Genomic DNA, 19,462 nt, shown 5'->3' on the forward strand with positions numbered 1-19,462 from the left:
ATATATATTAATTTTTGAATGATAATTCCAGAGAAAGCATAATTCACTGTATTTATTCAGTTTTTGCCCACTTTAGGAGCCAGATAGTTCTTTTACTGCAGATAGTTACTTTAAATTTATAAGCTTTTTTAAAAATTGCATTTTGATACCTTTATTTTGTTAAGCACACATTTTGGTAGATATACACTCATTTTAGGCTTTCTAAAATAGTTCAGTATCCGGAATGTCACATCTTGTTTATATATGGTAAATAGCTTTATTTTCTGAAGTGTGTTGATCTTAAAGCCACTGAACTCTTTTTCTGGGTTCTCTGTGCTCATGTGGTAAGAAGAATTTCCTAGGACATTGTTTTTTTAATGTATCACATAAATGAAACAGTTGCCATTTGTTCCAACTGACTGGACCATTTCCAAGGCAGGCTTCCTCTGTGCCCTGTCAATCATCATGCTTTTCAGTCTAGAATTTCTCTCTAGTTCTTGGATCTCTTAGAAGATAGGGATGGTTTCTGAGCATCTCAGCAGCACTGATTTTTGCAAGTATATTTACAGGATTCTGAAAATGTCAGTCAGGAAGAGGAAGTGGGATGGACAGGAATAGGGAAATAGGAAATAGACAAGAGAAGTAGAGGCAATGAGGCAGGTCGCTTTAAAAATAACTTTTTTTTTTAAAAGGAGCATTTAGAAAAAGAGTAAGGCACTGTTTAGAACAATAGAATATACAAGTGCTAGAGTGGACCTTCTAGAATAGTGCTTTCCAGATTATCTAGATTAGTGCTAGCCTGTGGTGAGGGACCAGATTTTTCGTTTCAGTTCATTGTGGATAGGGCCTATCCAGTAAGTCCATTTGCCACACGATTAGGTAGGATTCTTTGAACACATTGTCTGATTGCTATAATGGTTTCTAAATTCTGAAATTTCTCCATTTCTATGTGTATTGTATGCAGCTATCAATTTGCTGACTGATACTAGTCTGCTGACCACATGTTGAGTAGTGGTTTTTATTTTCCTAAAACTTTGTTTCCTCATTTTACACCCAAGGTTATTTAGCTCAGAAAAGTGAAATGATTTTCTCTATATTATATAGCTGTTAAATTTTCTTTTGTAGTTTCAGTAGAGAACAGCTCTACGCAAAAGCAAATGTTAGCCTTTCATCAGAAGGGGATATTCACTGTCGGTACATTATTGTTGTTCATTATGTCAGTCCTTTCTGACTCTTTGTGACACCATGGACTGCAGCATGCCAGGCTTCCCCGTCCTTCATTATCTCCTGGAGTGTGCTCAGGTCATGTCCATTGAGTGATGCAATCCAACCATCTCATCCTCTGCTGCCCCCTTCTCCTCTTGCCCTCAACCATTCCCAGCATCAGGGTCTTTTCCAGTGACTCGGGGTCTTTTCCTGCTCCTCACATCAGGTTTCCAAAGTATTGGAGCTTCAGTTTTAGCACCAGTTCTTCCAATGAATATTCAGGGTTAATTTCCTTTTAGGATTGCCTAGTTTGATCTCCTTGCTGTTCAAGGGACTCTCAAGAGTCTTCTCCAGCACCAAAATTCAGAAGGATCAATTCTTTGGCACTCGGCCTTCTTTATGGTCCAACTCTCACAATCAGACATGACTACTGGAAAAACTATAGCTTTGATCATATGGACCTTTGTCGGCAAAATGGTGTAACTCTTTTTTAATAGGCTGTCCAGGTTTGTCGTGGTTTTTCTTCCAAGGAGCAAGCTTTTTTTAATTTCATGGCTTCAGTCACTGTCCACAGTGATTTTGGAGCCCAGGAAATTAAAATTTGTCCCTGTTTTCACTTTTTCCCCATCCATTTGCCATGAAGTGATGGGACCAGATGACTTGATCTTAGTATTTTGAATGTTGAGTTTTAAGCCAGCCTTTTCACTCTCCTCTTTCACCAAAAGTCATAAAAATATGACTTTGGGTTTGGGGCTGTAAGAGATTTCCACTTTCTGCATTATGGATTTCTCAAATAATCTTTTGTATGACCTTGTAATTTTAGAATCAGGAAAAAATCAGTAAAGATGCCAAGTAAACACAGAAATGATGATATAGAAAAAGCATAATAATCTATAAAAACTTTTCTTTTTGCATAATTAGAGTAATGGGTTTATATGTGGAAATTGTCAAGAGATGAGGCTTAAAAGAGGGTCAGAAACAAGATTGGGAATAGTACATAATTCGTAAAAAGTTATTTTTTATTTGGTAGACAGTGGAGGGAAATTGCAGAATTTTATATAATGGGGCAATACAGACTAGGTTGGTTTTTAGCAAATAAATTTTAGCAAAAATTTTTTAGTGTTTTCTTACTATATATTTTAAAGTAAGATTACTAGGGGGGACTACTTCAGTTTTGTAAAATACTTTAGTTCTAAATGCTGTAATTGAATGTCTTTCAACTAGAAGAAATGAATTAAAATGTAGAAGAACAAAAATATGATGTAGTGATTCAGGCTGTTTACTGTGTTATGAAATATCCCTGTCACTAAGTATTTGGTCAAATTGAGGCAGCATTTTATACTGTTGAGCATAACCAACCTGCTTGGGCTGGGATCTCAGCTCTGATGTTCTTTTTTCAACATTGGAGAAGTACTTACCCTCTTTGGGTCTTGCTTGGTTTCTTCACCTGTAACATAGCGATATTTGATACTTTGCTTACAGAACCATCATGAAATTAAGTAGTTAAAAGGCTCTGTGTGTATGTGTGCTGACGTGGCATGTTTACTATAAAACACATAGCAGTACCTGATAAACGTGTGTTTAGTCGCTCAGTCATGTCTGATTCTTTGTGACCCCATGGGCTGTAGCCCTCCAGGCTACTCTCTCCATGGAATTCTCCAGGCAAGAATACTGGAGTGGGCTGCCATGTCCTCCTTCACGGGGAATCTTCCCAACCCAGGGATCGAACCCAGGTCTTCCACCTTGCAGGTCGATTCTTTACCGTCTGAGCCACCAGGCAAGCCTAAGAATACTGGAGTGGGTAGCCTCTCCCTTCTCCAGGGAATATTCCTGAACTAGGAGTCAAACCGGGGTCTCCTGCATTGCAGGCAGGTTCTTTACCAGCTGAGCTACCAAGGAAGCCCACCTGATAAATAATGAGCATTAAGAACATACTTTTAACTGCTGCTCTTGTTATAATTAGAAGATATCTTATTAAATAAATTTGATAAGCATTTGAGAATAATATAAGTATAAAATACCAAAAATATGCCAGTTGTTATCAGAAAATTACCAATCACTGAACTTCAAATTTTACTTTTTTCCGTTTATAGAGAAATACAGAAAACTATTCTATCAATGCTCAGGATTTTCATTAATGTGTGAGAAGATTTGCTTATATTTTTGTTTTCATTTAAGTATACTTTATTGTTTTCTCTTTTATAGTTTATCAGAGAAGATATGAAATATAAAGATGCCACTAATAAACACAGCCATCTGCACAGAGAAGATAAGCACATAACTGTTGAGGATTTATGGAAACGGTGGAAAACATCAGAAGGTAAGGCTGTTTTAGTGATTTGGAGCTCTCAGCTGCTTTTGTGCATTGCTCACCCATTTTTAACATACGATTTACAAAAAAATCCAAATAGTATTTCTGTGAGGATGTTTATATTTAATAAATAGTTGTTCCAGTTTTGGTTTTGAAATATGATTTTCATTTTTCTTAGGATTTCTTAAGGGTCACCCTGTTTTTAGATAATTTGACACCTTATACTAGAATAAATAAGATAACACATGTCTGAGAGCTTAAAATTTTAGAGTGTTGTTTCATCTGTTAAATGGTGTTATTATAAAAGTTTTGTCAAATAAACATGGATCACAAAGTTTTCCTTTTAGTTATGGAGGACAGTTTCTAAAGTTTTTAGAAGGCACAGAACTTTTAACCTTTTTTCTTAAGCAAACTCTTTATGAAGTCTTCTAATAGTTGCTTGGTAAAGTTGTGTAATTTATATTTTATTCCTTTCTCCACACTTAAGTCCTCAACCTGTTTTATGGATATGTGTGACATAAAATTTCAACTAGATCCCTAGTATTGGAAAGCTACTTTAAAAAAAAAAGTCTTTCAAATTTTTTTTTTTTTTTTTTTGGTAACAGTTGATTGAATAAAATGTCTTTTTTCTAATGTTTCTATTCATTTATTGAAATCACAATTATATTGTAGTTTATATTTTTCTCTTCAAGTTTGAATAGTGAAATGAAATTAAAAGAAGCTAGGACAGATTGCCAAGTAGAAATATGAAGAAATTATTACTAGACTGTCAGTGGTAGCATTTGGAAATCAGAAGATACAAGAAACTATTTCCATCAGTGCTTCATTTCTATTAATGCTTAAGAAGATTTGCTTACATTTTTGTTTTCATTTTTTAAAAATATTTCTGATGAAATACTCTGGGAAGAAGAAAATGAAAGAAGGGAAAAAATACTGTTGACCTCAATGAAAGATACATAGATTAAAAAACAAAAACAAAAACCAGTTTGTCTCCATTCCTCTTCCCCATACCATTTTAAAGTAATACAAACTTGCTAGTTGCTGAGTTGTGTCTTACTCTTTGCAACCCCGCGGACTGTAACCCACCAGGCTCCTCTGTCCATGGAATTCTCCAGGTAAGAATACTGGAGTGGGTTGCCATTCCCTTCTCCAGGGGATCTTTTTGACCCAAGATTGAACCCAGTTCTCCTGCATTGCAGGAGGATTTTTTTTTTTTTAGCATCTGAGCCACCAGGTAGGAATAAACGAGTATAAATTTCATGGGCAAAAGTGCTAGAATGGTCAAACTCGGTACGATTTAATCAATTTATATGAGATATCTCAGTAGTACGTAGATAGTAGTAAAGGACTTGGTGATCCATTATGGAGTCGATGGCTACTAACATCTTTTAGATTTGGAGTTTGTGGTAAATTGAATGGAGCCCACTTAGCCATGTTTGAAGAAAGGAAAAAAAGACTGGACCACTTCTCACCACCTGTTGTTCTCTTACCGTGGTTCGGTCCCCATCTCTTCCTTGATATCACGGTAACTTTCTGATAATGGTGGTAGGTCCTTCAGCATCTCCTAGTGAATGCTTGTGTTCTGTGGTAGTCTATTCTTCACTTGCAGAGTAATCTGTTGACCATATAAATCAAATTTGCTCAATATCCTGTAATGGCTCATTCAGTTCAGTTCAGTTGCTCAGTTGTGTCTGACTCATTGCGACCCCATGAACCACAGCACAACAGGCTTCCCTGTCCATCACCAACTCCTGGAGCCCACTCAAACTCATGTCCATCGTGTTGGTGAAGCCATCCAACCGTCTCATCCTCTGTCGTCCCCTTCTCCTCCCACCTTCAGTCTTTCCCAGCATCAGGGTCTTTTCCAGTGAGTTGGTTCTTTGCATCAGGTGGCCGAAGTATTGGAGTTTCAGCTTCAGCATCAGTCCTTCCAATGAATATTCAGGACTGATCTCCTTTAGGATGGACTGGTTGGATCTCCTTGCAGTCCAAGGGACTCTCAAGAGTCTTCTCCAACACCACAGTTCAAAAGCCATCAGTTCTTTGGCACTCAGCTTTCTTTATAGTCCAACTCTCACACCCATACATGACTACTGGAAAAACCATAGCTTTGACTAGACAGATCTTTGTTGGTAAAGTGATGTCTCTGCTTTTTAATATGCTGTCTAGGTTGGTCATACCTTTTCTTCCAAGGAGTAAGCGTCTTTTAATTTCATGGCTGCCATCACCATCTGCAGTGATTTTGGAGCCCCCCAAAATAAAGTCTGCCACTGTTTTCCATTGTTTCCCCATCTATTTGCCATGAAGTGATGGGACCAGATGCCATGATCTTAGTTTTCTGAATGTTGAGTTTTAAGCCAACTTTTTCACTCTCCTCTTTCACTTTCATCAAGGGACTCTTAGTCCTTCTTCGCTTTCTGCCATAAGGTTGGTGGTATCTGCATATCTGAGGTTATTGATATTTCTCCTGGCAATCTTGATTCCAGCTTGTGCTTCATCCAGCCCAGCATTTCACATGATGTACTCTTCAGATAAGTTAAATAAGCAGGGTAACAATACACAGCCTTGATGTACTCCTTTCCTGATTTGGAACCAGTCTCTTGTTCCATATCCAATTCTAACTGTTCCTTTTTGACTTGCACACAGATTTCTCAGGAGGCAGGTCAGGTGGTCTGGTATTCCCATCTCTTTCAGAATTTTCCACAGTTTGTTGTGATCCACACAGTCAAAGGCTTTGGCATAGTCAATAAAGCAGAAGTGGATGTTTTTCTGGAACTCTCTTGCTTTTTCTATGATCCAGTGGATGTTGGCAATTTGATCTCTGGTTCCTCTGCCTTTTCTAAATCCAACTTGAATGTCTGGAAGTTCATGGTTTATATACTGTTGAAGTCTGGCTTGGAGAATTTTGAGCATTACTTTGCTAGCGTGTGAGATAAGTGCAACTGTGTGGTAGTTTGAACATTCTTTGGCATTGTCTTTCTTTGGGATTGGAGTGAAAACTGACCTTTTCCAGTCCTGTGGCCACTGCTGAGTTTTCCAAATTTGCTGGCATATTGAGTGCAGCACTTTCACAACATCATCTTTTAGGATTTGAAATAGCTCAACTGGAATTCCATCACCTCCACTAGCTTTTTTTGTAGTGATGCTTCCTAAGGCCCACTTGACTTCACATTCCAGGATGTCTGGCTCTAGGTCAGTGATCACACCGTCGTGGTTATCTGGGTCATGAATATCTTCTGCTTCTGTTAGGTCCATACCATTTCTTTCCTTTATTGTGCTCATGTTTGCATGAAATGTTCCCTTGGTATCTCTAATTTTCTGAAGAGATCTCTAGTCTTTCCTATTCTATTGTTTTCCTCTATTTCTTTGCATTGATCGCTGAGGAAGGCTTTCTTATCTCTCATTGCTATTCTTTGGAGCTCTGCATTCAAATGGGAATATCTTTCCTTCTCTCCTTTGCTTTTTGCTTCTCTTCTTTTTTTGGCTATTCGTAAGGCCTCGTTAGACAACTGTTTTGCCTTTTTGCATTTCTTTTTCTTGAGTATGGTCTTAATCAGTGCCTCCTGTACAGTGTCATGAACCTCCATCCATAGTTCTTTAGGCATTCTGTCTATCAGATCTAATCCCTTGAATCTATTTGTCACCTGTACTGTATAATCATAAGAGATTTGATTTAGGTCATACCTGAATGATCTAATGGTTTCCCCTACTTTCTTCAATTTAAGTCTGAATTTGGCAATAAGGAGTTCATGATCTGAGCCGCAGTCAACTCCCAGTCTTATTAGAGCTTCTCCATCTTTGGCTGCAAAAGCTAAAGTCTTTAGGAAGACCTCTAAAGGTCAGAGATCTGCCCTATCCTAGACCCTCTTTTCCATTTTCTGTCCTGTCCATCTCATTCTCACTGGGCTCTTTCCTAGATGGACTCCTTGCTGCAGGAATGCAGATGTCCTTCTGATTACCTCTTTTATTGGGCTAGTCTCTCCTTAAGGTCTATCCTGACCACTCTATTGAAAATAGCAAATTGCAAACCACAACCCCCATTGTCTTTTGTACCCTTGTTGATCCCTCTTCTGTAGCTTCAGACTTTCTCCACCACCCCCATCATGTATCAGCTTCCAAGATATAATTGATTAATTTGTTTTGCTTGTCCTTTTTGTTCTCTCCCCTGCCCCCAAAAAAGTTAACCTCAGAGAAAAGGGGAATCTTGGTCTATTTTTATTTTTGTGTCCCAGATTTGATGGGGTTTTGTCCCTAAACCCTATTTTGATTTCTCACCCTAGTGAAGTATCTTTTGTGAGAAATGAGAAATGTCTGTTTGGGTTTAGTTGGAAGATCTTTGTAAGTTTTGAATAGCCTCTTAAATCTCTTTTTCCCTAGACTTTCAACTTAATTTCCATGCCCTGAGATTTTATCATCATGGTGGTGTGAAGATTTTCCTCTTAACTCTTCAAAGAGTTGTCCTAAATTATCTGCTCCTTGCTGCTTTTTCTCTGATCTCGTCTCCGCCCTCACATAGCAACCTCTTAGGGGTTAGGGTTTGGGAGGAACAGTCTCAGGCTCCTGCTGTAACAGCTGCATGGGAGGGCAGAGAAAGGAGCTGAATAAAAGAGACGTCTATTAGAAGTTTTGTAGTGGCCTAATTGATTTTCTCAGTGTCATTTCTCTCAGTTGATTTTACTATGTCTGACTCTTTCCATTTATTAAAGTGCTCGTGTAAAAAGGCAGGGCATTGTTCCTAAGTCAGTGATTCTAATCATAACCTGACAAGCCTCAGGTTTCCTGGAGGCATCTCGGGGGACAGGGCATGCTCAATGTGTAGGGTTCTGCTTTTATCTGGTATACTTTATTTCTCTTAAAGATTTCCTTCGGGAAACAGAAAGTAATTCTTCTGGAAAGGTTTGGAAACTGCTGACAAAGTGACTAGAATACAATAATATGTAACTTAAGTTTGTTTAGTTGAATATGGATGTAGATACATACATACACATGCAAACACACATGGACATAACACACAAACATACAGCCATACCTGTGCCCGTCCTTGTGTCTCCAGTGCCTAGAACAGTGCCTTATTTACTTTGACATTCAATACAGATCTGTTGAATGAATGAGTGTATAATGTCTGATGAGCACTGGATACTCAGTAATCCACTTCTTACTTTGAGTACAGGCATTTCTGTTGTAGTGAAATATATGCATTCCTGGAAAACGTATGCTATTCAATTATTATGCTTAATAATTGGAATTTATGGAAGAAAATTGGGGTTGGAACCAATGACTCAAAACCTATGCAGCTTTGTAATCAGAGCACTAATAGTACTAATAAAAATACTAGCACAGGTAATAAAAAAAGAGGTGTTGAATTTCTAACCAGTAAATACTATGCTCACTATAGAACTTTACCTTTAATAATACATAAAGATAACTTAATAAAAGGAGTGTTAGATAGGATTGAAGTTGCTAAATAATGACAATAAGGGCAACGTATGCAAAGATGAGAACTAAACAACAAGCATTTCTAAGAGGCTGTGGCCAGGCTGAGCTAAGAAGAAGAAGGAATGGCAAGCAGTCATTTTTGTAGCTTTATTGTTCTGTCTCTATACTTTGTATCCAGTTCCTGTTACTTGGTGGTGTAAAATGATAACATGTGAGGAAAAGTCACCTGTGAGATGATATGACTTTTGTGTTAACATGATTTCTTTTTATTAGTTGCAGGTAAGCTAATTCATGTTACAGAAGCAGTTTGGCCTCATAGGTTGTATCTATTTTGTGTTAAGCAGGCAGTGGATCCTGGGTATTAAAGATAAGTTAAATGCATTCTGAGCTATTAATATGAGAAGTAAGTAGCTGAGTGGAAAAAACAAAGTAAAGAAATAATTACAACATATGGTGATAGTGTATAATAATAGAAGTAAGTGTAAGATATGAGGTAGCTCATTGGAAGGACTAATGAACTCTCTGATAGAATTATACCCAGAAGGGGATGTTTGCAGTCAGCTGTGAGGATTGACCAGGAGTTCTGGAAGGGAATAAGGAAAGTGAAAGTCGCTCAGTCGTGTCTGACTCTTTGCGATCCCATGGACTATGTAGTCCATGGAATTCTCCAGGCCAGAAAACTGGAGTCTGTAGCCTTTGCCTTCTGCAGGGGATATTCCCAACCCAGGGACTGAACCCAGTTCTCCTGCATTGCAGGTGGATTCTTTACCAACTGAGCCATAAGGGAAGTCCAAGAACTGGAGTGAGTAGCCTGTCCCTTCTCTAGTGGATCTTTCCAACCCAGGAATTGAACTGGGGTCTCCTGCATTGTAGGTGGATTCTTTACCAGCTGAGCTATCAGGGAAGCCCTAGGCAATAAGGAGGTAGACCATAAATGGTAGCCCGCTTATAGCTTCTCCTTCAATTACCTGAAAATTTGCTAGAAATGGAGGTAGCCTGCTTTAGGTGGTGTGTGGGTTTTCAAGCTGTACAAATTTACACCCCAGCCCTTCTGTTTATAAACATTAAGACATCTGGCACATTTTAAAATGCACTTGTAAAATGGATCTCTTGTAAAATGCACTTGTAAAATGAGTAATGTAGTAAAAGTGCCTGGCATACTTCCTGGCAACACCTGATAGGCACTTAGTAAGTGTTGACTTACTTATCTTTGTAATAATGCTGAATGAACAAAAATGTTCAGCTCTATTTAAAGTTTTGTAAGGTTTTTGCTTCAGTCTCATAATATTCATCAGTAAAATGAACAGATATATTAGGCTAAAGACTCACCATTTTAGTGTACAATTCTCTGGGTGGTGAAATGTAACTAAGATCTTTATGGAATGTTGTCAAATTGGGGAAAAGGTAGAGTTGTGTTCCTCAGAAATTGATACTGATCTCATATAGAAAAATTTCAGTGTGACCTGAATGTACGTGTGTGTGTAGAGCATCCTTGGTTAGCTTGCACATGGCAAAAGTCCAACATAAATAAAAGTCATTTAAAAAACTAATATTAGATTTCAGACAGATTTTGATAAACTGGATCAGTTGTTAAAACTAATAAATGCAGCAATTAGATAGCAGCCAGATACCTAATGAAGGAAAATATATATAGAAAATTATTGATTATGTATGAGATCTAGGGAGTCATGGTAGATATAAAACTGATTAAGTAATATACCGTTTTTAAAAATAACTCATTGGGTTAAATAGTTATTTTAACCTGTGACAACCATGAGGTAATCTTTCCATCCTGTTCATGTTCAGTATGGGTCTTATCTTACATAAGGTCATTGTATAATTTCGGTCTTTACACATTGAATAGATATTTGGAAATTTTGCTAAAGGTTTATTATTGTTGTTTTTTTAATTAGGAGTTTAAAGAATCTGAAATTGCTGGAGAGAATAAAAGATGTCAGCCTTTAATAATGTATGTTTTAAAGTGTGTTCAAAACTTAGCTAGAGAGAAATGAGCAAGAGCTTTTTCCTTCTGTTAAGGAAAGCAAAAATGTCAGTGTTACATGAAGAAAATATAAAGGGAAAGAATTCTTGACGATGGGTGTTAAATTTCTAAAAGTAATGAGGATTTTAACTCTTTCTTTATGTAGATCCTTGATATTCCTAAGGATTTTTTTCTGGGTATAAAAGTACAAGTGGATCTCTAAATGGCAATAAAATTTCTTTTTCATGTATATGCTATCGGTTACAGTCAGACTGGAATGAAATAACATGTAAAACGATCAATGCATATTGTTTGACATTATCAGCAGAGTAACTCAAAATGTAGACCTTGTGGATAATAAGGTAGCCAGTTAACTTTGTGGCATCCATCAACACAATATTGTATGTTTACAGTATGCATAGCAGTCACTATGGCAGGATACAAGTATAAGATAAGGCCCTTTTCTTCCAGAAGTTTACAATATTGTTACATGTGCACAAATGAAATGTTAAATAACAATACATGAAGATTTGATTAAATAGTAGGTAAGTGGTCCTATTGTGACACTTTAAAAGAATGGATAGATTTATTATGAGGAAGTCTTCATTAGGGGATGACTCTTTAGCAAGATTTTGAAAGATAAAATTTTCCTAGAAGTGAAAAAAAGAGGGCTATACTTACAGGTTAGCACATTAAAATGAGTACTTGTAATTCCCAACGTTAGTCCTAAACCCCTCAAGTAAGCACAGTTTACTAGTCAGAAATGTAATTTTTTAGTGTATGAGATAGAATAAATCACTGTTTTAATATTTGTCTTTTGCTATTAACATGTGGCACTTAACCTTTCTGTGTCTTGGATTTGTCATCTCTTAGATAGGGGTAAGGCCGTCTACTACATCCAAATGTTGATGAAGTGAATTTGTAAATGTATAGTGCTTAGAATAGTGCCTGCCACCCAGCAAGTGCTCAGTGACTGAGATAAGTGTGAGCACAGAACATATAGAGGATGCTGGAGATTAAGGTTTCTGAGTTGGGGGCAGCATCACTTCCTGCCTGGAGCACTGTATTAAGGATATATGATGTGTGCCTGATCTCAATAGTAAAGAAGGATATTATTGTAGAAATTATGAGTTGGCAATGTTTACAGTATTTCAACCTTTTTATCATCATTGCACTAATTAGGAGCTATTATAGCTTCTTGTTTTAGAAAGTTGTATAATATAGAAGAGTTATAGGACAATGAATTCACTATAGTCAAGAAACCCTGCTTTGAGTTTAATGTAATGTGGTTTTGAGCGGGAGGAATGAAAATAAACAGATACTGAAGATGCACAGATTCTGAAGATGCACAGATGAAGAATATGTTTTCTGTCCTCCGCCTGCCGACAGTCTGCTGTTGGAGAAAGTTCTATTGACAAGTAATTAAAGGATGTGCTCCTTTCTACTATCTGTAATCAGGATAGGTAGTAGGCACTGTGGGTTAATAGAAAAAGAAGTATGTTGGTCTGCCTGCAGCAGTCAGGTAAGGCCTGAGGAGTTAGTTGCATATAAAGGGGCATTTATCTTTTATCTTTTATTACTCTTTCAGTGGGAGGCACTCTGCTGGATTAATAGCTTTCAGGATATTTGTAATTAATATAGCACATTTTAAAATCATAAGACTCTTAATATGCTTCAAATGCTTATCTGTTTTATTAATCCAGGTGTTTAACACTTCAACTTTTATATCATACTTTTAGTTCTAGGAGAAGTTGTTTCTACCTATCTGTAGAGGTACTAGGTTTTCGTAGCCCACAGAAAGTGGTTTATACAGAGGAAGGCCTGTTCTCCACGTAGAGTCTAGTTTCAGAATGACAAATGTCATTATTTGCACCACTACTAAAAGTCTTTTATAGTCAAAGTTTATTTTATGTAGAGAGTAGGTAAGACAAGCGTATTGTTCATTTATTCTATCAACCAACATTCAAGTGTGTTAACATGGGCTTTTTCTGTAGGAATAGCATATATATTACTTGATCAGTGTGTAAATTACTTGATCATTTTGCAAAAACAGTGTTTTGTATTAATCAGAATTGATTTTTATACTTTATATAAAGTGTTTTTATTCTTTTACAATCAAATAGCTTTCTTTGTATTGTGTGCTTATCCAGATGAGTTCCGAGCACTCACAATAAATTGCTAATGTTTCTTAATCTTATCCTGTGTTAGTATTTCGGTCTCTTTGTTCCCTGAATTTCAGACCTCTTTCAGGGCTAACTATTTTGGTTTTAATTATTTTGGTTGTCTTCTATTTCTCTTTCTCTTTTATTGTTGGGACTCTGTTTTACTTCAGGATACTTCTGCAGACTTAGTCATTGCATATACTGATTTGCTAGGATGAATTATGACTTTTGAGTCTATAGCAGATACTTGACCTTGAGACAGCTCTGTGTTCCTTTGTAGTTCTTTCTTGGTTTTGTTCTGAAATAGAGACCACCTCTCAGTATAAGATGCAGAGACCCACTGATTATTACATCTCTGTGTACACTGGGCTGCAGAAAACTTGATCGTTTCTATTCTTTATGAACATGTGAATTAGATGTATTGTGAGCTTCATTTTTTCCTCAAATAATGAACTTTTATATATTCATCATGCAGCGAAGCTTTTCTTATCATTTAAGGAGATACTATTCTAAAATTGTTTGTGAATTTGCCTTATTATGGTTTTTTATATACCTGAATTATTCTACATTTCTCCTCTGCTATGTTCACAGACTCAAGGGATACCTCACATTTGGAGTACAGTAACAGAACCTTCTGCAGAAGGTAAAAATAAGGGCTGTCCACTTTTCACTGTGATGGACTGTCTAGAAAACCTTAGGCTTTCTTGAACATCTTATTATTCTTTCTTTCCTTACCCCACCAATTGGGAACCAGTTCCATATGGATGTGTATTAAATTTTGCTTTACTAATCTTTTGGAAAAGGGGTGGGTAGGAGGGACTCTGGTTCAAGTTCTGGTTGTTAAAATTACATTATTTTGGGAGATTCACTATGTCAAATTCTACTTTAGGTGGAACAGATGTTTTGTTCCTGCTCTTTTGGATACAGAACTTGTTTGTTGGTAATAGTATTTTCTTCTTCAAAGGTGGTTAGTTTTACAAAATCTTTTCTCAGGCAAGTCTTATGTTTACTTGGGTCTCTTTTTCAAATCTAGTGAATATTAGCAATTTAGAAGCAACTGTAATAGAAATAATGCAAATTATAAATACAAAGAAAATAAAGATTTCAAAGATACTAGATAACCATTTTAATTTGAATGTGAACATGACTTATTTCTAAAAATTATAAACATTTATGTAATTCTGGAACATATATGTATACATATATTACATATATAAATATGTTTCAGAGGGAATGTATGATAAAACACAGGTTAAATCACATAGCACTTACGTCTTATACTTAAAAATCTTCACACTATGAATGGCTACTCTATTAAAATAGAGTACTAAGTGCAAATAATGTTAGTTGTCTAACTTTCTCATCTGGTTAGGGTGCTCTTTAGTAAGATGTCCTTAATAAGCATTCTTCTAACATTCGACTAGTCTTCTGTTTCTCTTTCTCTTGTATCAGTATTAATTCTTCCAGGAAGTTGAAAATGATGGGTCATTTAGAAACTTTTGATTCAAATTTTTTAAAATCAGCTGCATACTTAAGTTATTAAACTAGAAGGTCATTACATTTCTATCTATCTTTGTAGAAGATAATGTACAAAAATGATTGAAAATTCACATTTGAAATTAAAATATTTCATGGTTGAGAAAAAGAGTCTAGATCAGTCTGACAAAATGAAACAGCAAATGTCAATTGCATTGAAGGAGATTTAATTTTTACTTCCATTATCAATTTTCTTTTCTTACCATGTAATCAGCTAAAAAAAATAGTATCAGGTATTTATCACTAGAACTTATGGCTGCTTAAGGGCTATGTTCCAGAACATAATTAATGATGTATATTCACTCATATAAAGGTATCATAGTTAGAGTCATATGAATTAAGAATTCACCAAAAGAAGGAAACGGAAAGAGAGTAGCTCCTTGGGAATACTGCTAATAAGACAAAACAGATGAGTAGCTAATGAGATAAATAATGGCCATCAACACATGGGAGATGAATCAGGAAGATACAGTTTCTTGAAAGTCTGTAGAGGAGAGTTTTCAGAAAGTGACAGATGGTTGTATAGTTGAGTCCACCTATGCCACCTAAGGATATGCTGAGAGCCCTCATGAAGAATCTTTTTTTTAGTTCTCTGTAATGAGAACGGTTGTACTTAGGAGGAGATGATTTGTGCTTATTTTGTGAACCCTTTCGGTGATTTCATTTCCTTCTCTGTCTACTTTTTGTAACTGTTAATTAAGGGTCCTCATGTATATTTTGTGTGTCCTCTTAGTTTCATTTTATTTCTCTAGTTCATTGGTGTCCTTCATGTTTTATGTCTTTGCATTCTGTGAATCTTTGTAAGTAATTTCTTCTCTCTTTCTGGGGGATAGAGAGAGGAGATGAAAAGTGGCCAGTAGTACTAAATAGAGAAATGTGATATATTGGAAAAAAGCCTTTAAGTATGGCGAGAAGACTATCGATAACCTACAGATAGCAATTTAAACATTTGTATGGGGAATTGACTCATATTTGCACACAAAATAAATCTTAAAAAAGGTGTGAGTGTAGCAGCCCAAATGGTTATCAACAGATAAATGGATAAACAAAATGTGGTATACAGTGAAACACTGTTCAGCCTTAAAAAGTATGGAAATTCTGACAAATGTTGCAACATGGGTGGACCCTGAAGATATTGTACTAAGTGGAATAACTCAGTCACAGAAAAGCAAATACAGTATGATTCTGCTTACATGAGGTACCTAGAATAGTCAAAATCAAAGACAGAGAGTAGTAGTGGTTGCTGGGGCCTAGTGGGAGGAGAATGGGGAGTTATTGGTTAATGGGTGCAGAGTTTAAATTGTGCAAGATGAGAGTTCTGGAGTGGATGGTGGTGATGGTTGTACAACAATATGAATACTTAATACCATTGATTTATACACTTAAAATAGATAAAATGGTAAATTTTATGTTATGCATATTTTGCCACAATAAAAACTGATTTATGAGAATAAGTAGATATGAAATAGATAAATGAGTAACTTCTTATTTAAGGCATAGGTAAGAAAATGGAGGAAATGGAATGGAAATTACAAATGGTTAGTTTGATCAGGTAAAGGGCTTTCTTAAGAAACTGGTAGATCTGATTATGCTTAAAGAAAAAAGGAAGTACTTTACTGACATGTTAAAAAGTTGAACATTTCAAAAGTTTTTTAATTCAGCAGGGATTTTGTTCAAAAAGTACTCCCACTCTGTATTAATGTAAGAGTTGGAAGTTGGGATTACACCTTATTGCATCTTTTTTATCCCCCAAATTTTATTAGAAATATTATAATCTTGGCAATTATATAAGCAACAGAGTATACCTTATTACATCTTAATGTAATGTGTCAGTATTTCTTTATTTACAATCATGTTGGTTTATGGTTTGAAAAGATAGGTTAATAAAAAATGAATTTAGTGTAAGACAGGCAAGAAATTGGTTGACAGAGTCATTTTCCATTGCTCGATGGCACTATCACTAGCCGTTTTCAAATCCTTTATAGACTTACTTCCTGTGAAGAGTTTGAGTGACAGTTCTCTTAAAACAATGCACTGGACTTTTTGGAAGGGGATGGAGGTGGGCTGGGCTGGGAAAAGGGAAGATGAAGAGGATGCGTACTTAGGGGAGATCCAAGAAATTCTCACCTTTAAAATTTGCTTATTCGTTTGTTTAGTTTCTGAGTTACATGTTGTAAGAATATAGAATCCTACCGTCCTTATTTTCCATGTTTTGACCAGTGCCAAGTATTTTGTGGCAGGGTTTTAAGGGTAGTGCGACGGCTCTCCCGCAGTGAGTAATGGTGGGTTTCTCTGTACTAGCTGCATACCCACCGAGCCAGAGCCCGTGAGCCTAGCAAAGGTAGCAAGCATATCCCAGGCTGCAGTGTCAGATAGCTGAAGACTGACCTGCTTTGGCAGCTGTTTAAATTCCTCTCATCTGTTTTCAATGAGCATGCCCAATTGCATGAATCTGACCATGACTTTAGACTGCATTCTCTTTTAGATGTGTAATTTTGAAAAAGAGAAGATTAAGTTTTAAGTTAGTGAATATATGTTTTTAGGCCTGTGTCTAGATTCTTTGAGTGGTTTTTAAGAATGTCCCCTCAAAGTAATCACTCTAGTTTCTAATAGAACCTGCACTATATTAAATATTGAAGGCTGAATTTATCACAAGACTAAACGCTTAATAAATTACTGTGCATAACTGACTGTTCAACATGGCTTTGTCGATTGGCTTGAAATTACAGTATACTATGTCTTCTTCTTTACTATAAAGCTTTCTTTTAAAGTTTGAGCAGTTGATATGTTTTAGTTAAGTCTTTTTTTTTTTAGTGGCAGAAGATAAAGAGACTCAAAGTACTTCAAGTAATGGGAAATTTGTTGTAAGAATGCGAATCATCAAAGATGTTATTTATTGTAAGTGACAGAAGCATACCCATTTGCTCCATTCGTTATGTCATTAAAAGTTGATTCAATTCCTCCTGAAGACTGGCATTATTCTGGGTTTTAGAAATTTCATTGATCAAAATAGATATCCTACCTTCATGAAGTTAGCGGTCTTAGGAAGGCAGGTAATGAACAGGTTTGCATGATCTCAGAAGACCTTGTAGGGCCTAATAGAGTTCAGGAATTAAGTATAATGCCATTATCCTTACTGCAATTCTAGCTCCATTTAGGAGTTTTGAGCTAAGCAGTGATGTGTGATCTGTCTTTTGAAAAGATTATGTAGTTACTGTGTGGCTGTTAGACTCTGGAGAAGAGAGGAGTAGAAGTAAAAGGTCTGCTGAGGCTCTGCAGTGACCTGGTAGAGGGAGGTGGCAGAGGGGTCTGATATAGTTTGAAGGACTCGCTGAAAGGATTTGCTGTTGGATTGGATTCAGGAAGTTGAATTCAGGGAGGTTGGAGACAGGAATTAAGGATCATGCAGTGCCTAGGTTTTATGTACCTGTGGTGTTAAAATTTCTTGGAGGCAGTTTGGGGAAAAAAGGTTGAAAAAGGCTCAGCTGAGGGATCAATAATGGGAGGAAATAGTTGAAAAACACCAAGATCCCATTTCAAAGAGGTGAAGGACAGTGCTGAAAGGTCAAGACGCAGAGAGGGACCCCGGAAAGAGGAAAGAGAAGTGACCGGTGAGATTATGAGGGGAACCAGGAGAATCTAGGGTGCTGAGATGTATGAAGGAAACATTTTTTTAAAAAGGACATAGATAGGATCAGAGGCTCCAAAAGTTTGAGTAAGATCACAACAGAGATCTACCCTTGGGTCAGCAAAGTGTAGAGGTCGAGGTTGTTGATGATTTTGACAGCGCAGTTGCGCTGTAATGGTGGAAATGAAAGTTGCGTTAGAGTGGATAAAAGAGGAAGTGAAGACAGTAAATACTGACTTTCAAAAGAAGGGGAAGAGAAATGGGGTTATGATACCTGAAGATAGATATGATGTGAAGGGCAGTTTTTTTTTTTTTTTTTTAAAGGTGAAAGATTTTAAATGTGTTTACATATTAATGAAATGACCCAGTTGAGATATAATTGATGTAGGAGAAAATCAATTAATTAAAGCCATCTTTATTTAAGGAGAGTATAGGTATGTAATCAGGGGCTTAATCCACTCTGGTCATCTGTATTTCTCTCTGTTTCTTTCTGGGTTTTGTTTTTATTTTCTCCTACTGTATTTTCTAAGGCTAACTCTGTGGCTGCAGGCAGTCGTAGACTTACCTTTTCCCAGGGTCATGATAAAAGAGAAAAGAATTTTTCCTGCCTTCTCTAGTTAGAAAAATCTCAGGAAGTAACTGGCTTTAGGTCATGTGGCCATAACCTAGAACTGTCAGTGTGACCTCCAGAATGATGCCACCTGATTACTTCCTTCTCCAACCCTCTGTCCCTGGTGATTATGAGTCTTGTCTCAGAAGATAGCAGAGAGAAAAGGGGTACTTACTTGACAAACCAGAAGTAACAGATTGATGAGCAAGAGAAGCTAGACTTTGACAAGAGTAGATTGAAGAAAAGCTTAAAAGGTTATTCTGGATCCAGATGTAGGTGAGTGGAGCCTGGCAGCATGGGTCACAAGATACAAAATATAGTTACTCCTTCAGAAAATCTGATACGTTCTTGACATTTTCAGTTGAAAACTTTTGGATTATAAACAGATTTTTCTCACAGACCTCTTTTCTTCCCACTCTGGCTTTTATGGTAAGAGCATGTTATTTCCCAAATGTAAATACTTTATTAAATCCCATTTTGGTATTTTAATTAAATGAGCTAATGTAACTCTCAGCACTGGACACTATCAGTAAAGTTTGCTCCACCTCTGCCCTTTCCAAACTTTTTCTGGCTGTTACAGATTTTCACTACCGCACAGCAGTTTTTTCATTGA

General features: G+C 36.6%; 1 protein-coding gene across 3 annotated transcripts in view; it reads left to right on the forward strand.

Annotated features, from left to right (window-relative positions):
* Positions 1 to 19,462, forward strand: part of STIM2 (stromal interaction molecule 2) — a 163,618-nt gene that overhangs the window by 100,480 nt on the left and 43,676 nt on the right. For all 3 annotated transcript variants that reach the window (XM_065907438.1, XM_065907439.1, XM_065907440.1), the window contains exon 3: positions 3,391 to 3,505. In XM_065907438.1, coding sequence (XP_065763510.1) covers positions 3,391 to 3,505 — 115 coding nt within the window. The remainder of the gene's footprint in view (positions 1 to 3,390; positions 3,506 to 19,462) is intronic.

Source organism: Muntiacus reevesi, chromosome 16 (genome assembly GCF_963930625.1).
Source record: "Muntiacus reevesi chromosome 16, mMunRee1.1, whole genome shotgun sequence".
Classification (NCBI taxonomy): domain Eukaryota; kingdom Metazoa; phylum Chordata; class Mammalia; order Artiodactyla; family Cervidae; genus Muntiacus; species Muntiacus reevesi.